This window comes from Triturus cristatus, chromosome 6 (genome assembly GCF_964204655.1).
Source record: "Triturus cristatus chromosome 6, aTriCri1.1, whole genome shotgun sequence".
NCBI lineage: Eukaryota > Metazoa > Chordata > Amphibia > Caudata > Salamandridae > Triturus > Triturus cristatus.
The window spans coordinates 1,521,573,844-1,521,596,408 of record NC_140589.1 but is presented as its reverse complement, the minus strand read 5'-3'; the positions used below and the strand labels follow the sequence as shown (position 1 = coordinate 1,521,596,408).

The 22,565-nt window shown below is 43.5% G+C and overlaps 1 protein-coding gene across 2 annotated transcripts in view; it reads right to left on the bottom strand.

Annotated features, from left to right (window-relative positions):
* LAMP5 (lysosome associated membrane protein 5) overlaps positions 1-22,565 on the bottom strand; it is a 133,553-nt gene that overhangs the window by 50,059 nt on the left and 60,929 nt on the right. For both annotated transcript variants that reach the window (XM_085612655.1, XM_085612658.1), the window contains exons 3-4: positions 19,888-20,019; positions 16,939-17,044 (exon numbers count right to left, since the gene is read on the bottom strand). In XM_085612655.1, coding sequence (XP_085468781.1) covers positions 16,939-17,044; positions 19,888-20,019 — 238 coding nt within the window. The remainder of the gene's footprint in view (positions 1-16,938; positions 17,045-19,887; positions 20,020-22,565) is intronic.

Below are 22,565 nucleotides of genomic sequence, written 5' to 3'. Positions count from 1 at the left end.
TTCTACACCGTCAAATATGACAATCTTCTGGACCTTTTGAAATATAGATGAGATTATCAGGATCAGTTTTAAACTGGTTCACTTCTTTCCTCCAAAATAGATCCTAAAGATTCAAGGTCAATCAACCCCTATCTATGGCCGTTCCAGTCACATTAGGTGTACCACAGGGCTCATCCCTCTCACCTACACTCTTCAATCAGTTCATGAAACCACTCACCGTTATTCACAGCTCCTCAAACATCCAACATCACATGTACGCAGACGATACACACCTATACTTAAAAATCACCTCTCTGGAGGACATAAAATCTCTCAACTCAACTCTACAAAAAACCCAGACTTGGCTGGTGGAAAATCATCTGAAACTAAATACCCTCAAGACAGAATTCATCCTAATCGCTCCACCCAACCAAACATCCATCATCGAAGAATGGCTTCAACAACTAACAGCGCTCAACTGCCAACCCCATATCATTGACTCAGAGAAGTCACTGGGATTAACACTTGACAGAAATCTAAACATGCAGAATCATATCAGTGCCACAACAAAACGAGCAAACATTCAGATGAACACTCTGAGAAAATTAAAACCCTTCCTCCTCGCAAGTGACTTCAAACTGGCAGTTCAAGTACTAGTAATCACAAGGCTTGACTGTGGAAGTGCAACGCTCTGCGGTCTTCCCAGATCGACAACGGCCCCTCTAAGAGCCTCACTCAATTCAGCGGCTAGGTTTATTACGGGCTCAAAAAGAAATTGTCACATTAACCCCGACCTTAGAGCTCCTAACTGGCTTCCTTTCGAAGCTACAATTCAACTAAAAATAGCCTGCATGACCCACAAAGCCTTACATCACAATACTCCGAGCTATGTAGCCCATAAATTTGTGCTCTCTTGCGGCAACAGATCTTCTAGAAGTTCCTTCAACCTTCTTCTAAAACCACAACATTTTGCCAAAAAGAAATCATACAAACGTGCCTTCTCTGGAATCGCTCCAAGGATTTGGAACGCACTGTCCCCTGAAACCAGACAGAATCCATCTTCTACCTCCTTCAAGAAAGAAGTTAAGTCTCTACTCCTAAGGAAATCCACATGATCATTTTATCTAATTCCCACTACAGATGTTTTGTTTATCAAGACTCAATTTTTAACTCTTTTTTAAGTCTTTTGTTTTTGTTTCTGATTTCTACCCCTGTAAAGCGCTCTGATACCCGCAAGGGTCTTATTCGCGCTATATAAAACCTTCTAAATAAATTTAAAAAATCAAATATTGAGTTGAATGGTAGTGTTAGTTGCAATTTATGGGCAGGCACTAGTTGAGTTTTGGGGCGTTTATCCTTGGTAGTTCAAAAACCAACTTTTGGGAGCTGATATTCAGGTTCTATTCTTTGTGGCACAATTGTACATTACATTGTGTGGAGGCTGGGGGCCCAGTGCGCAGATGGATGTGGGCAGTGAGTGTAACTAGCATTGACTCAGAATGGTTGATGCAGTACGGATGTTATCATGGAACGTGAGGGGACTAAATTGTTTTATAAAATGATATAGAACCTACACCGATCTTAGACAGTGTACATATTGCATTCCTCCAGGAGACACATCTCCTGGAGACTGAAGCACAGAAACTTCATAAAAAGTGGCGATGGCAGTTGTACTCCTCAACCGTTTCCTCCTATGCCTGTGGAGTGTCTGTATGGGAGGTTCTATTCTAGTTGAGAGGGCAGTTAGCAGAGGTGGAAGGACAGTATATACTGTTGCAAGGTATATTAGACAGCCAAGAGTTATGTATGCTTATGCTCCTAACACTGATGATGGAGAAATCTTCTGAATTCTGGAAACCAAGTTACTCCTTTATGCTGAATTACCAATTATTTGGGTGAGAGATTTTAATTGTAATCTGGACTGACAATTGGACTGCCCCCTGTCCAGAATGGGCACGAAACCCTGCATGGTGGCTGAGCTGCGTGAAGTCATGGATAGTCTTCAATTTGTAGATATGTGGCTTGAGTTTTATCCTGCGGCACTAGATTACTCTTGTTATTCCACTGCTCATGGAACCCATAGTAGATTGGGTTGTTTCCTCCTTCCCAATGAAACATTCCTCTATGCCATAAAGGTGGCCTACCAGGTACTGTTTCTCTCTGACCATGCTACCCTTATACTGGAATGCGGGGTGAAGAGGCATCGGCCCGTATCCCCGTGGAGATTTAAACTAGAGGCACTGGGGGACCCGGAATATGCTATTGACATGCAGGATACACTCTAGGGTTTTTTCAACATGAATTGGCACACCGCAAACTCATGCAGTGCATAGTGGAGGTTATTGAAGGTAGTTATCAGGGGTGCGAGTCTTGGTAAGACATATGACATCAAGAGGAAGCTAGAGCAGTAGCTGGAAGAAAAGGAAAAACAACTTGTGGGACTGCAATGTCAGAGGTGGGCGGGAGCTGGGAGAGGCATCACTGACAGAGGCACATAGGATGGTGGCTACCGACCCAGATAGGCTGGCATGTCTCATCTTGAAAAATTACAGACAATGCCTCCATAGAGAAGGTGATACAGCAGGATGAATGCTGTCTTGGTTACTGAAGAGGGATCGCTCACCACCAATAATTCTTGCCCTTCACGGACCAAGTGGTTTGTTGGTTATGGGTCAGATGGCTATTACCCCACTACTTCGTGATCATCTCGCGGGGTTCTACACTGCTCTGGCACCAGCAGAGACTTCTGGGGTGGAGAGGTTCCTGAATCAGGTTACTGTCCCCCAGTTGACAGCAGGCCAGGCTGAAGGATTTGGGGAGGCCATAATCTTGGAGGAGCTGGGGGAAGCTCTTCGTGCCATGGCAAGGGGGGAATGTCCAGGTCCCGATGGACTCCCGGTTGAGTTGTAACAGGATCCCTCTGCCAATCTACTCCCAGCCCTTCTGGAGACCGTTCTGGAAGCACATGAGCTCAACAAACTCTTGATGCATATGCAGGAAGCGGTTTTAATTATGCTTCCAAAGCTGGTCAAGGAACCTGTGGAACGGGGATCATACAGACCTCTTTACATGTTGAACGTGGATGTTAAACTGCGCACTAAGGTCTTAGCACTCCAGCTGGGTCAGGTTATTATACACTTAGTACGGGAGGATCAGTGCAGCTTCATACCGGAGAGGGGCACCCACATGAATTTACAGTGACTGTCACACGTGATGCATGAAACCCAGGCTTCTAACTTTGGAGCATCTCTGGTGGACCTGGATATAGAGAAGGTGTTCAACACCCTGTCCTGGTCGTACCTTTGAAAAGTCCTGCGTCGCATGGGACTGGGGGCCAAATTCTTGTCATGGGTACAGCTGTTGTATAAATCGCCCACTGCAAGAGTGCGATTAGGTACGGAGGTGTCTGAGACCTATTGCGTCGAAAGGGGTATGTGACAGTGCCACCCATTGTTGCCTCTCCTGATTGTGCTGGCAATGGAACCACTGGCAATATATCTCAGGGACCAGCTGCGGGACTGGGGTGCTTCAGAGGGGACAATAATCAAGTTGTGTCCATGTATGCGGACGACATGTTGATATATATCAAGCAGCTGCTGGGGCATTTTGGCATGGTGTTGGGACTCTGCGTCAACCACCACAAGATGATACTCTATTTCATGGCAATCCTGGTGGATAGGGATAAAGCCAACCTCCCAGCGGTGGGTTTGCCATGGGTGACTCAAAGCTGTCCGTATCTTGGTCTGCAGATCACTCATGACCAACTTCTCCAATATGAGTTAAATTAGGGCAGGCTACCGGATGGACTTGGGACCTCTATCCGAATCTGGAGTACATTGCCCCAAGGGCATTGTAGCTTTGAGTAAAATGGTCTTCCTACCCCACTTCCTCTATCTGATACAAAATTCATTTTGTGTCCTGCCATCTGAGATGTTTCGCCAGATAGATGAGTTACTAGTAGGGTTCCGCTAGAGATCCCTGAATTGGCCCTCTGTGGTAGTGGTCTCGGAATCCCCGATGTATAGCTGGCCTCTTACAGTATGCAGTGATGTGGTGTGGTGATGGCCCTAACTGGGATAAGAGTTTGCTTTCTGGATCCACTGGGACTTATGAGCTCCCCATATTACTGATGAGGGGAAATAGGCTCCCACCGGAAACTCCATTCAGTTTTATTCAAGTGGCACAAGCATGGGAAAGGGTCATCACAAAAGTTACAAAGAGGGCACCATACTCTCCCCTTCTCCTGATTTGGTGATTGAGCCCTTTCTTGCATATCCGTGATTGCCAGGATGTTATAGGTTGGATAGAGGGGGGCTGTTGGAATGGTTAGATCTGTTTCTGAACTGCAACTTTCTGACCATGCAGAACGTGGAGATGCACTATGGGGTAGATAACAAACAGTTTTTGCAATATTTTAGCATATTGCATACAGCCTTTGAAATCTGGACCACTTTCTCTAAGGAACTGGAGTGGTCGCAGGTCCTACAGGTAATATTGGACCCAGTCTCCTTTAAGGGCATTATATCTTGGTTAAACATAGCCCTAAAATCCGATAGATGGACGGATATTGCCCTGTAGATAGCAGTCTGGGATGGAGAACTAGAGTCTCCTCTTTCAGAGAGAGAATGGAGTAGAGCTCATGCACAAGTGTGCTAAATCACTAGTAATGCCTTCTTTAAGCTGGTGCAATAATATTTCCTTCATCAAGCATACCAAGTCATTTCCATAGGGTGTACCCAACAAGATCAGCGAGATGCGCTAGAGTGGGGTAACACTTGAAGATTTTTGTCCTGTTGCATGGACCTGTATGCAACTACACACATATTGGAGTAATGTGCTCAAATAGTTAAGCATGGTGACAAGGGCAGCTATGCAACTCTCAATGCCCCACTGCATTTTGGGGATGTTACCTCTTCCCAGGAAGTGGGGAAAGATGAAATATAAATTTTCCCAACTGGGCCTGCTACTGACGAGATGCCGTATAGCCATACATTGGGGTAGTCCTGTCCCGCCGGCTCTCACTAAGTGGAGGACTGATTTCTTGGGGTGGGCGGCAGCGGAGGAATGCAGACTATGGAGGATACACACTGATGAACATGCAGAAAGGGATCTTGAATTCTGGTACAGCATGCTGGACACACACTGGGGGAACCCAGGGAGGAGTTGGGAGACAGAGTGGATCTGGTCATGGTGGAGGGGGAGGGTGACACTGCTTCTACTGAGGAACTACACTTACAGACTGTACCGTATGGATAAACATCATTCGAGAGTGGTAACTTGCTGGTCCCTCATGAACCCAGTAGCTCCCCTTCTGCATAGCTGTTGAACTGGTCATACGCTTAAATATAAAGGACCCATCTGTTAAAAATATATGGAACCCTGAATATTGCTTGAATGAATGATTGGTTGAGCTGTCCCCACAATTGAGACCATGTCCCGGGGATGGGGTCCCCGGGGCAGAAATCGTACCTGGAGGAGGGCCACGTGGTCCTCCTCTCATTATTTATTTATTTTTTTTTTAATTTTAAAAAAGAGGGGGGCCGGGGTCCCCGGGATCAAATCGGTCCGGGTTGGGGGGGGCATGGCCTCTATCCCATTATTTTTTAGGGCCCCCTCCCTTATAGTTTATAAAAAAATGTTTTAAAAAAAGGCTGGATCCTAGTGAATACTCACACACCCACTTATTCACCTACACAGTCACACACACCCACTCATTCACCCATACTGCTTCTCAACACAGCCTCTCAGTTTCTCACACACTCAGTTACATACCCACACAATCACTTACATACCATTCACACATCCATACAAGCACTCACACATCCGCTCACTCACCCATACAGCCATTCACACAAACACTCACTCTCCAATACAGCAAATCACACACCAACTCACTGAACCAAACAACAGTAACTCAAACAGCCACTCACTCACTCTTACAGCCACTTACACACCAAGTCACTCACTCATACAGCCATTCAGACACCTACTCACTCACCCATACAATCACTACACACCCACTTACCCACCCATAAAACCACTCACACCACCATTCAATTACCCAAACCACCACTGACACAACCACTCACACACCAACAGACCTACTCAGAAAACCGCTCACTCACCCATGCAGTCACTCATGCATGCCATCACTCACCCGTACAGTCACTACACACCCACTTACCCACCCATAGAGCCACTCAAACTACCACTCAACTCACCCTTACAGCAATTGACAAACCTATTCACTCACCAATACGGCCACTCACACAGCAACCCATTCACCCACACAGCTACTCACACACCCACTTATACACCCATACATCCATTCACACATCCATACACACAAGGATAAAAACAGTCACACATCCAATCACATAATATATGTTAGAAGTAATATCCCTCAGTTGAAGTGCACCTACTATACTGATGTAACTTTTGTAGTATGTTAATATAGATGTGAAACACCCATAAACTCTTAGAAAATGTTACACTCACTGGACGATGTCATCAAGTATGTAATTTGGGATGTCGTGAGTGATGTCACTGACCATGTCATAAGTGATGTTATATTTGAGATCATAGCAGTGCATTGTGGGTGCGCAAGTTATAGTTAGGTCAGGTAACTATAACTGCTGAATTTCACTGGTTTTGTACAAGTGAAATCTGAGCCTAACTATCACGTCCATGTAATCTTTGTTTTTTCGATAGATAGATAGATAGATAGATAGATAGATAGATAGATAGATAGATAGATAGATAGATAGATAGATAGATAGATAGATAGATAGATAGATAGATAGATAGATAGATAGATAGATAGATAGATAGATAGATAGATAGATAGATAGATAGATAGATAGATAGATAGATAGATAGATAGAGATGGCCGAAACGCGTAAGTCTATTTTCCCAAATGCACGTGCACTTTGCTGATTCAGAAAATGCAATGAGAAAATAATTTAAAACAAATAAAAAATAAGCATCAAACTCTGGGTTGCTTTCTCATGGTATGGTGTTGTCTTCCTGTGCCCTTTCGCATGGTGGAGGTGATTGTGAAGGGGAAGCGTGGAGTATCCAGATGCATAAATATATATGCATATACATATCCACCTTCCCGATGCCACTGATGCCGGCCCTATTTAGGATGTGTGTGTGTGTTAACACTATCCATATACTTGGTACCAAACACTGGATGACAGATAAACAAGTGTTTTAATTAGAAAATAAAGAATAAAATGGGCCAAATGAGGTTTGGTGCAGCAACCAAGCCTAGTTCACAGATTTCTGCCATCTTGACAAACATTTGTCACGATGATGCCCATCCTGTTTTCTTGATGACACCCAGTGAGCCCACTTCAGCCTTTCGTTTACATCTCTGTGAGTGATGGCATTCTCCTCTTGCACAATGTACACATACAAATAAAAAGAGGTCCTTTTGAAAAGTTTTACAAAAACAAATCACAAACTTTGGCAAAGCCAAAAGTTTACAATCAACACCAGACGTATTGGTTTTGCCAATGCTTGTTCATGTTTGAAACCTTTTTACTTTGGGTCTTTATCTTTCTAAGTGCAAGTTAGATAGCTCAATATAATAGGAAACATGCATTAGAAGCCGGTAGGTACCCAGCAATATACATGCACAGTTAGACTGATCTACATATTAGTAGCAAGCCTGTGGTCCATACAAAATATCAACTGCATACTATTGATATAGATAAAAAGAACGTGTGCCATGACAGTATTTACACTCACCAGTTATGTAAAAGTGCTGCACATAACATGAAATACTGTTGTGCCCCCTTAATGGCCCACCCTTACATTTCTTTTAAAAAGTGAATTGTGACTCCAAAGCTTTTTTCAAATAAATACCAAGGCTACCCAACTCAAGACTGAGGTTACAAACTGTGAAACTATGATTGCCAGTGTCTAAGTAGTAATAGTGCAGCCCCATTTATACTATAAGCAATACAAAATTGCTGTTCACTATTACTACTTGTGTAGAGGTGGTGAATGATATGATTTTTAACGAGCAAGGGTAGTTTTACACAAAATGCACAAATCAGCAGATAAATTGTTTATTTCATTAAAAAGATCTGAGTGAGGTAACTTTTAATATTTCCAGTCAAAGGATTAAATAGTTCCCCTGAGCAAAAAAATAGCTCCAATTGACCGATTCTAACTGCCATTTGTGTGTCTGCTACAAGCTTCCAGTCTAAGGACTTAGCAGGACACATTGAAATATGTGGAAGGTTTGGTTAGGAATTGATTCTTCTCTGCCTAAAGGATGTGATTGACTAGTGCTGTTTCTTTTTATTTCATTTATAAAGTCTTCCTAGATTATCTGCTGTAGAATTGTGAAGGAAGCCTAGCCTGCCACTAGCATGGAAAGAACGTCTGTAGCTGTGGAGGAAATACTAATTGGATTTGTTTTTGAGAGAGCTGTTACTCAGGGAGGAAGCCCTCTGGCATTTGAAACAAGATACTGCAAATAAATTCAGAGAGTCTGAGTGAAGTTAATGCTGAGCACGATGTCACTCTAGCCAGGGCTGATGGAAAGAATAAAGCTGTGTAAGATAGTGGATTATTTGTTGGGGTGGATGGGAGTCCATCAAAAGTAATAATGTAACTATTCTTGTTAGTTTCAGTAATTCAAACCTGAGCTCAGCCCAAGGCACGGAGCAGACAGCCTTAATTTAGGAAAATGTGTAAAGCATTAAGAAGTACCAAAAAATTAAAAAGTCAAAACCACCACACAATAGATGACACTAGAATGACTCTGAAACAACAAAAATACAATAAGTGGAACAGGAGAAATACATTTTAAAAATCATGAATGAAAATAGCACCAAAAAGCATTAAGCACCAACCGAGGTCATCCGGTTGCGCTTGACCAGGTCAAGGGTAAGTTTTCAAGCCAACTGCGTTAGAGTGCACATTGGATACAAGGACCAGGTTCGACCTGGTGGAAAAGTTATCTACTGATGTCGCCGGCCTGCTTTGAAAGAAAGCAGTGGGCTGGCATTGAGAGAAGAAGCTCAACGTCAATGGATTACGGCATCGAGATGGAACCACAGGAAAATTGTTGGTTTAGGCGGGAAAAGCTTTGGCAGGAGAAGTTCAAGTGCTTGCACCTATGAGGGTCGCAAAATTGTTCAGGTCTCCTTCGAAGGTGGCGCCAATGTAGCTGTTTTGGGGGACATATGAGTGCTTGACTGTGATAGTTTCTAGTGCTGAGAGAAGAACACAGTGGGAGCTATAGCGAAATCAGGACCAGCAGCATTGCACACTCCTTTGATCGGCTGGGCAGGTTTGACACTGTCTACCAATGGTTCTCCAGGTAAAATGTTTATAGAAAATGTATAAGTCCAGAGTTTAAGGGGTAGGCAGGAGGAGTACACACTGACACCAGCCAAGGGTTCCAGGACCTCACAAACAGCCTTGAGGGTCAGGACTCACTCTAACAGAAACCTCCAGCAGGGTTCCGGGCAGGTCCACTTGAAACTGGATAGCTGGGCTATTCTAGGAAAGTGGGCTTCTGTACAGCTTTTGTGTCCCCATAGCTCAGCAGAAGGTCAGCCAACCGACCAATGTAGTCCACTTCTTTGTGCTGGGTACAAGTGGGGCAGGACTGGTCTTTCAGGTCTTGTCACAAGTCTCCAGAGCAGGTGCAATCCTTTTTCTGTTTTACACAAGTCCAGTAGTATTCTAAAGAGAGTGCACAGGGTACAACATTTATGCCTAGCACTAGCCCGTGTGTGCGGGTGACTTCTAGCGCTCCCTAACCAACAAGGAAAATGTTCCCTGGGGTAACCTTACCCATTTTTGCAGCAGTTCCTGTGTGCCCTACTGTACACAATTCCACAGTGCCCCTCCCTACCTAAATCCAACATGGCAGAAACTTTCCTTGACTATGCAGAGCTCCTCTGCACACCCCTGAGGTGTGTCCAGGGAAAAGAGCAACCCCCCCTCTGTGGTCACTCAAAACTGTTTTGAGAGCTCCTTCTCTCTCAATGGGATTGGTGCCTTGCTGACTAGAGCAACAAAAGAAGGGGCAAGACCAGGTGTTAGCTACATCTTCCTAAGACAGAGTACGTCCCTTTGAAGTTAAATAAGTTCCTGGGCACTGCCCAGATGGTCATCCTGTCAGAGGAACAAAGCATCTCCCCACATCCAAGGTTCCGGGAGCATGTTCACATCTCATTAAGGTGCTATTGAACTCCTAGATGAAAGCTGGGAGGTCACACAAATGGGCTTTTAAGGTCTTTAGGCAGGTATAAAGCAACTTTCTACAAGTACATTTAGTAAAATGTTCAGTACAGATCCGACTTTACCAGTGAATTGGGCTTGTAATAAATATTTTTAAAAGTCCAAGAATTAACTTTGCAGCCATCTCCTACATGGACATAAATTAATTTAATTCATATATAATATACCACGGCTTTCCTATGGAGCTGCTAACCCTACTACAGTGAAAATAGCTTTTTGGCACTGCCAGGACATGTTTCACATTAAACCTTTACATGTTCTGGTCTTTTAAATACCTTATACCCTGTCTTATTGGACTTTAAGCACTACTTCGGGGTGACATACTAATATTTAAAATGAGGGTTTAGGCCTGTTAAACAGGTTGACATTACTTTTTTTAAACTGCACTGACAGGCTAGTAGTAGGCCTGCAGTGATGTTTTGCACAGTCACTTTTGTGGTGGCACAATGTGTGCTGAGGTCCGCTAGTGATATTACCAGGCCGTGGGTACAGTTTATACCACATACTAGGGACTTACAGGTAAGTTAACTATGCCAATTAGAAGTATAGACCCTATTTAAATGTTTTAGGGGTCTGAGAACATGCACTAGGGTCTGGTTATCAGAGTCCCAGCGCACACAGCAAAAATCCAGAAGAGCACTGTTAGAAATTGGGTTGCTGGCTGACTGAGGTGTGAGCTCTGGTCAAGCAACAGCCAGGCCCGGACTGTCTACCGGGCGTTTTAGTGTGCTGCCAAGCTGGGGGCTGATTTCACTGCGGTGGGGGCTGATTTCGTTGATGGGGACCTGCGTGTGCTTCTAAATAAACAAAGCAAAATGAATGGTTTTAAGCACATGCTGGTCCCCAGCAACAAAATCAGCCCCTAGCTTGGCAGCATACCAAAACGTCCGGTAGCCAGTCCGGCCCTGGCAACAGCCACAAGCCATTGCAGAGTGAACCACAAAAAAGTCACTAAATGAACCTGTGTTTAACCTGTGTAGCTTGGCACAAAAGGCAGTCAATGAGTAAAGTATTTATGCAAAACAGTAATAAAGTGAATACACTATACAAAAAAGATCTCAAACCAATTTAGAAACATAGGGTACATGTTAATAAACTATTTGACACCAAAATGACAAAAATCCAATCACTAGAACCAGAGTTATGAGTTTTCAGAGTTTCAGGTGAAATTTAGCGCCTAAAAGATCCAACCAAGGCCATCTAGTCGCGCAAGACTGGGTAAAATTCGAAATTTATGGCCAACCACAATGGAGCAAGGTTCGGATACATGAAGTAGATTGGGCCTGGGCAATGCTTACATTCAAACTTGTAAAAAGTCTTGAAAAAAATGTCTAAGAAGGTAAAGTTCAGCGCAGTCAAGGCTGCACGAGCTGTCCAAATAGGGAGCTTCTTCATCAGATGGCCTTGGGTCAAAGCCGTGGTGAAGATTTCTACATTCAGGCTTAGTCGCTGAAATGGAAGTCGAAAAACTCCAGGGGGACGAAGCATAGGGCTGTGGCCGAAGACAGTTCCACAAGGTCGGATCCCCCATTGGCGAAGGACTGCTGAAATGGATTTGCTGCAGAGAAGAATGTAGCAGCAGAAGCTGTGAAGTCAATCCGACTGGCGATGCACCTCTGGCAGATAGATCAGCAGGTTGGTCATGATCGCATTTTGGTTCTCAGAGCACTTTTTGGCCAAATTTTTTCCAAGTCCTCAGTTTTGCAAATTGACCATCTGGGCATCTTTAACACCACAACCAAGGGTCCAGGACTAGAGGGACACCTATTGGGGATTCAGGAGTCAATCAGGATTGGTCCAAGGGCTGGTTCAAGATGGTGGGGTGCTTTTATGTCCCTGTGGCTCTGAACAGGACGAGAGCAAACCAGCACCTGGACTTACTTCTGTTAGTCCTGGGTGCAGTTGGAGATGCATGGCTCAACAGCAAGGCTGGCCTCTGAGGGCTCAAGGCAGGCTCCAGGCTGCAAGCAGTCCTTCCAGGTACAGCAGCAGTCTGGCAGAGTGCACAACAGTTCACAGCAACAGCCAGTCCACTAGGAGTCCTTCCACAGGTCTAGTAGTGAACTGAAGAGTTGGTCTGAAGGTCCTATATTTATACCCTGATACCCTTCTTCTGGAAGGTGTAAGAAGCTTTTGGAAAGGCTCTTTGAAGTGCATGAAATTTCCTGCCTCCCCTGCCTCCAAACTGGCTGCAGCGACAATACAGGGTTGTTAAGTCCTTTGTGTGGAGGCATAGCACAAGCTATTCATGTGTAAGTGGGTCTGGAACTGTATTCAACATGCACTCTAACGCGGTCAGCCTGAACTTTTGAGCCGGTTTCCCATGACCAGATATCCCCAGTTGACATTTTACACCTTTATGTGCTGTTTTTCACTTTATTCTTTAAAGATTCATTACCCCATTTCTACTGATTGGATTTTTGCCATTATCATCTTGTTTTCTGTATTAAATTATTCCTATGTTTCTAACCTGTGTGGGACCTTTTTGTGTGGTGTTTTCACTGTTCTACTGTTTGATGTGTTGCACAAACACTTTACACATTGCCTGACTAATCTGTGCTATGCTACCAAGGGGTTGAGCACAAGTTAATTTGGGGTTTGTTTGTGCTTTACCCTGACTATAATTGTGGTTGCTACTTGTCCAAGCTCACACCCCAGTCAACCACTAACCACATTTCTAACACTGTTGATCAGCTATGAGAATAGGACTTGTTTATTGTGCAGTGCCATACAGTGATTTGGTGTACACTACCATCCCATATCTAAAACCAATTTGAGTTTTAAATTCTCCCTGATTAGGCTTGTTTCTTTTTTTCTGAATTCATTCCTGCACCAATACACAAAGAAGGCACAACATCTGGAATGTGTGGTGTTAAATGCAATTTATGCCTCATTTAAAGGCTGGAAACTTGGGCTAGGAGGTATTTACTGCACCCAGTAAACACCTCACCTTGCTGTAATTGTATTTACCAGATGTGGTGGATACCTGACCTTTATGTGTTCAACTTTAAATGAGGGCATAAGCAATGAGAGTCTAACTGTATATTAAGCCTTCATTCATCTATCTTTCTGACCCTCTGTTTGTCCATCCGTCCATCGATTTAAGCCTGTTTGGGAGGTGTATGACTGCACATGTGTAAGTCTGTATGTCTGTTCTGTGCCTATGACCCTTTGTGTGTTGGTCTGTATGCATGGGTTCGCCTATGTCTGTTAATGTGTGTGCATAGGTTAATGCTTGCCTTGTGGCCTATGCGCTTGTCTGGTGATCTGTGTGCCAAGTAGCCAGAAGGACTGCATGGATGGATATCTGTATGGCTAGTAATCTGTGCATGTCAGTGCCTCTGTGTTGGTCTGTTTAGGCATGGATGTCAATAAATGTGCTGGTCTGTGTGAGTATATATGTCTACAAGTGGGTTGTTATATTTTCATAATATTTGTGATCTGAATCAGTGTGTGTATGAATGTTGTGTGCCTGTATACCTTCATTACACAACAAGCAAAACCTATTGGCTTCATCAATATTGGCCACACTCTGTATGAGTGGTGCTAAAACACTGGTATTGTTCTGGAGACAAAAGCTGTAGTCATCCAGAGAAATAGGTATGTGTTACTTTAAAGGATGTGTTGATCTCAGCTTGAAACTATAGTCTGGCATGAAAGAGCCCACTGGGTTTCCCACTTTTGTTAATAGGGGTAGTTACTTGCTAAAGCAGGGTGGCCAGTTCAGTGTGATTTAAATAGCAACATTTCATACGAGAGGAGGAGCCTCATCTAATGTTGAATGTGCAATATGTTGATATTTGTTACTCCTGACAGAGATTTCAATTGAAGTAGGATTGAGATCACTGATCCTTGGAAAACCAGTCCCAGGATGCTTGTTTCCGGTTCAGGGAAGACTTGGCTTGGCAGTTTGAGCTGGACTGTTCCCATGAGGAACAGGGTCAAGACTGATTTGCGTAAGGCTGGGTCTGAACTGGGGTGGCGAAGTGAGCTAAAGAATGATGATGGATTCAACCCAGATCTGTGAATGGGGGTGAGTGTCTGAAAAGTTTTAGTGCTCCATCCACCATCTCCTTATGCTTGTTTTGTTCGCCATAAGTTGGCAGGGTATGCCCAGATGTGGGTCCCCTTGCTCACTTTGCCACTGGATTCAAGCTAGCCTTACTTATGAGGGGTGTTACCCTGAAACCAGTCCCAGGATGCTTGTTACTGGTCCAGGGAAGACGTGGCTTGGTAGTTCAGGCTGGACTGTTCCTATGAGGAACATAAGACTGATTTGCATATCGGTGAGTCTGAACTGGGGTGGTGAAGTGAGCTAAAGAACCATGATGGCTTCAACCCAGATCTGTGACTGAGGGTGAGTGTCTGAAAAGTTTCAGCCAGGGGCGGCTCCTCTGATATGGCAGAGGAGCGTCGCCCCACTGCTTTTACGCAGTGCACTGCAAAGTAAATGAAACATAAAATGATAATAACTTTGAGTAATTGTCATTTTATGTTTCCTGTTGCTTTGTGCGCGGGCCGGTGGGCGGGGCCGCTCTGCTCTTGGAGCAGGGCAGTGGAGGAGTGGTTTGACCACTTCTAAGTGCGCAATTACTAATTGGTCGGCCCTCTCTGGCTGCCCAAACCAGTCATGCACACTTTCCCCGTTCTCCACGCAGGCTGTATGACAGCCTGCTTGGAGAACAAGCCCAGGCCCCCAGTCCCTGGTTGAGCATCGAACCAGGATGCTCAAAACCAATCACAACGCTGCATTGCAGTGTTGTGATCGGTCAGGAAAGCCTGTGTGCTTACCAATCACAATGCTGCATTGCAATGTTGTGATTGGTCAGGGGAGCCTTTTCTGTGCTTCCCGTGCGTCGGAGAGCAGAGACACGGAACCGGCGTGGCAAGGTAAGTGTTTCTTTTATTTTTTTTACCCTTAAACCCCCCACCCACCTTTGCGACCCCCCCACTTGCGCGCCCGCCCCACTATCTGCGAACCGAGCCTGCTGCTACTGGTTTCAGCGCTTCGTCCATCATCTCCTTGTGTTTGATTTGCATTAATACATCAAATAATTATAAATAAGTATTATATAGAAAATAAATGGGAATATACGAGAGATAAGAAAGTCCATGATTCATTATTAGAAGAGATTTAGAAGTTAATGTAAGTTTGAAAAGTTACTCTCACTTCAAGAAGCGAAGAAACATCGGGTTGGCTCTCAAAATTGCATTCCCATCACAAAATCATTAGGAATTGTAATATTAAAGATGGGAAAAAATGCAACCAAAATAAATGTATAAAGCAAATAATGTAAGCAACTTACAACTAAGCTTTGTACATCTTTGATAACATTATGCATTTCATAACTGTGGTAAAAGTCACATCTTACATGGATTAAGGAACTGGTGAAAACACATATAATAACTATTGTTTGTCACAAGCATTCAAACGCAGGCACGTCCCTGGGGAGATCGTATATATGTTTATGTGTAAAATCACAAACGATTCCATCCTTAATGAGTGCGGCAAAATAATGTTCAACATGATTTTTATTTAGTAAAAACATTCAAGGAATACTACAATCAACATAATATTTAGTGAATCGAAAGCAAACATTGTCTTCGTTATTGTTTAATTCAGCGTGCAGAAGTTCCTGGTTAGCCACAGCGTGCTACAGATAGCAGATCGAATGTAAAACGAAAGCTTATCTCCCTGGAAAAGCTTAAAATTCTGCATGTATTTCTCCTAAACCTTTCCAAACAGAGTCATTCAAAATGTACACACAGTAAGATGCATACAAAGGTGTAGAAGTATACGTTAAAGCTTTCGAGTTGGGACTGATTGCATGTAGTATGTCAGAATATTGTATACAAAAATATCATGTAGCATAAATATTGCATCATACTTATTTTTTTTTTTTTACAAAAAAATCGTCCAATTGGGTGTAGATTTTCTATTATTATCTGTCATTGGACGATAGTTAGTGCATGATAATTATGTCTGACGATGCTCTGACAGTGGTATTCTGGTACCACACATTGGGGGTTAAACAGTACCAACCAGCTCTACGTCATAACGGGGAGTATTCCACCCGAACCTCCCCCACATCATTAGAGAACTTTGACCTGCAGACATGCCATTCCCTTCCCCCATCCTGCCTGGCCCACTGCACCCCTAGAGCATTGGAAGGGAAGAGAACGCCTCGCTGCAGATGGGGCCGAGTTTTTCCGCGCAGCTCTAGACGAACATCTGGTAATTGCATGTCATCAGTGAACTGAAGAAAATGGCTTCGCGATTGCAGCTAGAATGTGGCCGTTTGGATGCCGCTCTCTCGTCTGATGCTACTTATCTAATTAGGCGATTTCCACTCCGAGAATGCGTCTAATTAAAGGCTTTTCCTTGCGTGCCTTCTTTGTGCACACACACGACAGCACTCCATTGGCTGTAGCCCGTACCGCCTTAGTTTTCTGCAAATGGACATTAGTAATCAATATTGCCAGGCATTCTTCTACACTTTTTCATCTCCTGCTCTTAGATTTTAGATAGTTGTGTTGTCCATTAGTTGTGCGTGTCGGTTCTTCCCCATTTTCTAGCCATTGGCTTTGTTTGTTCTCCATTTTTCTGCCTCAGGGGGGGAAGTTCGTGGTTATATTTACAAGGTATATGATATTTTTGTGAACTACTGCACTTTAAAAAAAAACACTTACGATTTACTGCGTCCTTGAAGTAAGTAGATTCGGATGAATCATACATAAATTGTACTTTGTTCATTTTCCAAAATGCTTCGCGCCCCTTAGTTGAGTTATGACCGTCCTGCAGATACAAATGTGCAAACATTGTAAACATAAAACTGCAGGAGAGGGTGCTCAGGAAGGACAAATAGAATGAGTAGCGACACTTTGAAAATACTTCGATAATTATGCAACAATAGCTTTGTGAGTTTAAAACAAGAATACTGGTTGTGAGCTGTTTCATATGGAAGCCCTTAAGGTGTGTGCCCCTCACGACCAAATACATTGGGGCAATACATGAAGGCGCTTTGAGAACAGGGTCTTAAGAGTTCCTCTCAATGACATGAGGTTTTCGTCAGGTTCCTAATATGTGAAACAATGTGTTCTTAGATAAAAGATACGCAACTGAAAATCTACGACAACTTTTGGAAGTAAGCAGGTTTTTCTACTAAAATAAGACATAAAGATGACCCATGCATAGGACTTTGTCGGCAAAAACGGAAGTTTGTTTCCTAGGAAGTGAGAAGTCCTTGAATTTATCTGCACTTCAACATCGTGAATGCTTCAATGACTTAAATTCAAATGACACCAAGTGGAAATTCCTTAGGATGGATTTGAAAGGTGTATTATCAAGCATTGATATTTTGTGTAGTCTCTTTTGACTTCCATTGTGCTGAAAAATGTAAGTGTAACAATGCACAGAAATATTCATAGTTGTCAACGATGAGACAGGATGAAATAGTGGCACAAGAGTGGTAAAGATCAACTATCTTTAAATTTAGGTTTTTGGATTCCAAATGTATTGGTTCATTTTTGGACCCAAAGAACTTTAGGAGGCCTGTGGCCATGCATATCTTAGTACAGTCAAGCAGTCTGAAATTTTATGAATACTTTTGAAGGCCTGGTATTTAGAGATGGGTGTGCATGTCATTAACAAATAAGTCTATGAGTGCCTACTGTTTTGAGTAAGGATGGGCCAAATGTAAATGTTGAACAAGAAGGTGTATATGGGAAGAAATGTGGTCAACTCCCACGCAATCTCACACTTTCGTGAAGTGGAATAAGAGGTTTTGAGTGGTTTTATTTTGTGGTGTTGACATGGTGAACACCTACATAAATCAGTCTACCTGAACAAGTTATCCATTTGAAGGTAGCAAATTAATTTATAAGAATGGTGAAGTAACTTCCGCCCCGGCTCAAGGATAGTATTCCTGACCATAGTTAAAGTTCGTTGAATGAGGTTATGTTAGCTGGATAGAATCTTTCACTTTCAAGTCTGCCTCTACTATGAGAGAAGTAATTTCAGTTACTTTATCAGCTATGAGGAGCTAATGCTCTAACAATGTATTTGCACATGCTGTGGCTGGTATTGTGATGTTTTATCACACAGTTCCTCAACAGTAAAAAGGTAATGATATCTTAGTTCATGTCCCACGATTTTGGTACCCAAGAAAGCTTACATTGGGTACTCACCTCTCTGCACTCGCTCATGCCAGCGCTCTCTAGGGCATGTTCGGCATGAGGAACGGTTGATACAGGAGATCTTGGTGATCTCAGCTGTGAATTTTATTTCATGTTACAACTAATTCTGTGAAATGGCCTAATCCCCATGACTGTGCACCACACTGTCAATGAGGTCTTCCTTCAACTTCATCACCATAACAAGATAGACATACAGGCAGGCTCTAAATGGTTCTCTTTGGAGTAAGCTTTGCCTATAACGTAAAGGATTCCAGCGTTTGAAACACAGGTGACAGGTTTAAAGGAAGGCAGCGATATGGGAGGCAGCCATAGCAAATAATAACCGTCCATACATGAATACTGACTTCAGTGTGCACAGCGTAGAACTTTAAGGCTTCCACAGTGACAGTTTTCCAGTGAAGGACGTTTGCTTTGGTTTAGCTTTAAAGAGTATTTTAAACTATCACTCCTTTTCCTCTGTAACCTGAACGTTTTTGTCCAGAGAGGGGAGTAGTTAGGATAAAGGTATTAGTGATCCTTGCAAGAGTTAAAATTCATAGACTGCAATAAGCATTGAGGGCAGTAAAATACGGTTTGTATCCTTACTTGCTGATAAGCAAGTCTTGTCTAGATTGTTGGAAGCCTTTACTTTGCTACTGTAAGCCATGGAGAGTACATGGACATCAACCCTTTCCTTTATAATGATTCTTAGTGTGGAAATGGAGCAGAACAGATTGTTTATGAGTAGAGGTGTGGTGTATAGGCCAGAGCGGCTGACTCCGGAGGGCAGGACCCAAGGTTCGATCCCCGGCACTGGTGGCAACTCAGCTCAGCACCATGTGACTCTGGGCAATAGCTCACTTAATCTCCCCGTTGGCCCCCAGCGCCTTGAAACCTTAGGGGGTGATATTTTTGCGCATTATAAATATGGATTATTCAATCGAGTTAAATATTTCTGTCATTTTCAGGTGGGGGGGTCTTCTTCAGTACCATTTACTAGCATAGTCATACTGCTGTTTCCAAAGTGGAAGCGGTGCAGCGGGTACTAAAGGATAGAAACAGAAATGGGGTGTGTTTTCTTGTAAACAATAGGCCCAATTCACAGAACTAACTTAAGACAAAATCCTAAACTTACTACCATTTTGGTAGTCAAAGAAGGCACTTACTCATCAATGAGTAAGTGCCTTCTGTGAATACCAAAATGAGTAAGTGCCTTCTGTGAATACCAAAATGAGTAAATGGTAGTAAGTTTAGGATTTTGTCTTAAGGTAGTTCTGTGAATCGGGCCCAATATGTACAAATGATGCTGTTCGATTGGAAAATCGACATATTCAATTAATGAATGTACATATGTAACATTGTTACGGTTTTAATTCGCTGAACAATAAAGATATTGATTGATTGACATATATTGCATTTCTTGCAAAGACTGTGTAAAATAGCCAAACATGCCCATTAAATTACCTTGACGAAGAACAGCTTTAAGGTGTAAGAGGCACTAATCCAGGAGATCTGAAGCTCTGCATCGTAATTCCCACATTTCCCTTTAATTTCGACTCCTCTAGAGATTTGGATGCTGGTTTGTTCTGTGATTAGCTGGAAAATGCACAAATACCCTCAAAATAGCACATTATTCGCAATATAACATTGATGCAGATTATTTTACTGATCACTGCAATTAGTTCCCCAGGGGAACGGTTTATACAAGTGCTACACATCAGTGACTCTATAATAAACATCAGCATGCAGAAGGGCGGTAATTTGAAGGGTTGCAAGGCATGATAATATAGTTAATTATATTCCATTCTGTCACGTTACATGGTACAGGCATTTTAGTACTCTATTTAGTCTGCAGAGTGATCTATGTTGTTGAAACTGTCAATAACCATGGAAGAAAGTTGGGAAGGGAGCTAAAACTACAGAACACCGTATATGTATTGCCCACCCCGTCAGCCCTCTCTGTAGTCCTAAACATCTAAAGAATAATATGAAAAGAAATCCTGAATTTAAAACATAAATTAATGCTGTAAACGTACACCCATCTCCATCCCTGTTCTAGTCTCCTAACATGTCTGTGTGATATATCTGCGGCATTCTTCATCGCTGCAATATTGTCCCATGATCTCACTATAGTAGTGCTCATGCAATTACCAACCACCTACTATATGTAACTGTTCCAACAACTGGCTGCTTCTGAGGCCCGCTACCAAAAAATAATCGCCTTCAGGTTGGTGTAACTATGTTCAGACTTTCGGGCTGTACATGTGAGCATGATTTTCTACGGGGGATAAAATGGCAAATTCCTTGTTTTTTACCACCTCTTAACTTGTGTTTTTTTTCCATGGACAGATCTTCACAAAACACAACCATTAGCATGCCAAAGCGTAGCTGACTAAGTTGACTGGCAACTTTTGTGCAAATGCACCCACAGGGACAAACATTATAAGCAAATTATAAAACCTTTCCAACTGAAACAGTCTGAACCACAGCTGTACAGCGACAACCACCAATGTCTCTCTCTCTCTCTCTCTCTCTCTCTCTCTCTCTCTCTCTATCTCTCTCTCCCTCTCTCTCTCCCTCTCTCTCTCTCTCTCTCTCTCTCTCTCTCTATCTATCTATCTATCTATCTATCTATATATATATATATAAAATTATCTACTGGCGTTCACCGGCAGGTAGTTATAGTTAGGACCTGATTTCTATTAAAAAGCTGTTTTTCAGTTGCCTATATCTTTGGTATTGTTTGACAAATCTTCATGAAATTCTTAAAACTAGTTTGACACTCACTCCAGCTGCTGTCTTGGAAATTTCGGGGTGATTTGTCAAGCGGGGGTTGAGGAAAAAGGGGGGTCCCAAAATGCTTTTTCCCCATGTCAATTTCCATAGGAAACTTTAGACATGGCTACAGCCCAAACTGCTGAATGGAATTACACCAAATGTGGCAAAAAGGTAGCTCTTGGTCCAGAAAGCGCCCTTTTTGTTAAATGGTGTAAATCCGTTCAGTAGTTCCTGAGAAACTGAAAGATTTCTCAGCTATGCAAATGTGGCCACGATGGATCCGCGACCCCTTCCCATCTCATGTCTGAGATCTGATTGGCTGCCAACACTTCAAACCAGCAAGTGTTAGCAGCCATTTTGTGACTGGCTGAACTGAGTCACAAGAAAAAGTTTAAAAGGAAAGGGGACAGGGTGAAAACACCCTGTCCCCCTGGGCCTATAAAAGCATTTTTTAAAACATTTCGGCAGGAGTCGCACTGGATCCATGACTCCTGCCAAACATTTTTTTTAAACGAAGTGTGGTCTCCTACGCTTCATTAAATATAGGCCCCCGGGAGGGCCACGTGCACGGGCAAACATAATTGAAGAGGTGCGGAGGGCCTGCATGCCCCCCCGCAGCTCTTGGGACCTCCACCTCCCTGGGGCTAATTGTTAAAAAAAAAAAGGGCGAAGGGGTGGTCCTATGGCCTCCCCCACAGCCCTGGGGCTGCCATCTCCCCGGGACTTTAAAATTTTAATATGGGGGGCCTAATGGAGACCCCATGGCCCGGGTGACAACCACCTTCCTGGGGATTTAATATTTTAAGGTTGAGGGGGCCTCACGGACCCCCACCCTGGCCCCAGGGACCATCACCTCCCTGGGGCTTTAACATTTAAATATAGGGGGCCTCACAGACCCTACTGGCCCCAGGGACCACCACCTCCAAGGGCATTTAGCATCTAAATGTGGGGGGCCTCACGGACCACCCCTGCCCCAGGGACCACCACTGCCCCGGGGCCAAACTCTATATTTAAGAAATGGGAGAAGGGTAGCCTGACCCCACCCCTTTCTGGGTGTTCTAGGCCCCGGGAACCGCCACCTCCCCGGGGCAGGTCCTTACTCAAGGAAGGAGAGGGGCTGTGCACACCTACTGTCCTGGATCTGTAGATTGCCCTGGGGACCACTACCCCCAGGGACGGCTCCAGCAATGTCCCGGGGTGCCTACACCCGGGACATTGCAGTTTGCTATGGCGGGCACACCACTCCTACCATGTCATAGCAAACAAGGTGCACGCCAAAGGATACTATTTTAGGAACAGGAACCTCGAGAGATACGGTCATTAACACGTGATCGACTCAATGACTGTCAGTACTTTTATTCTAC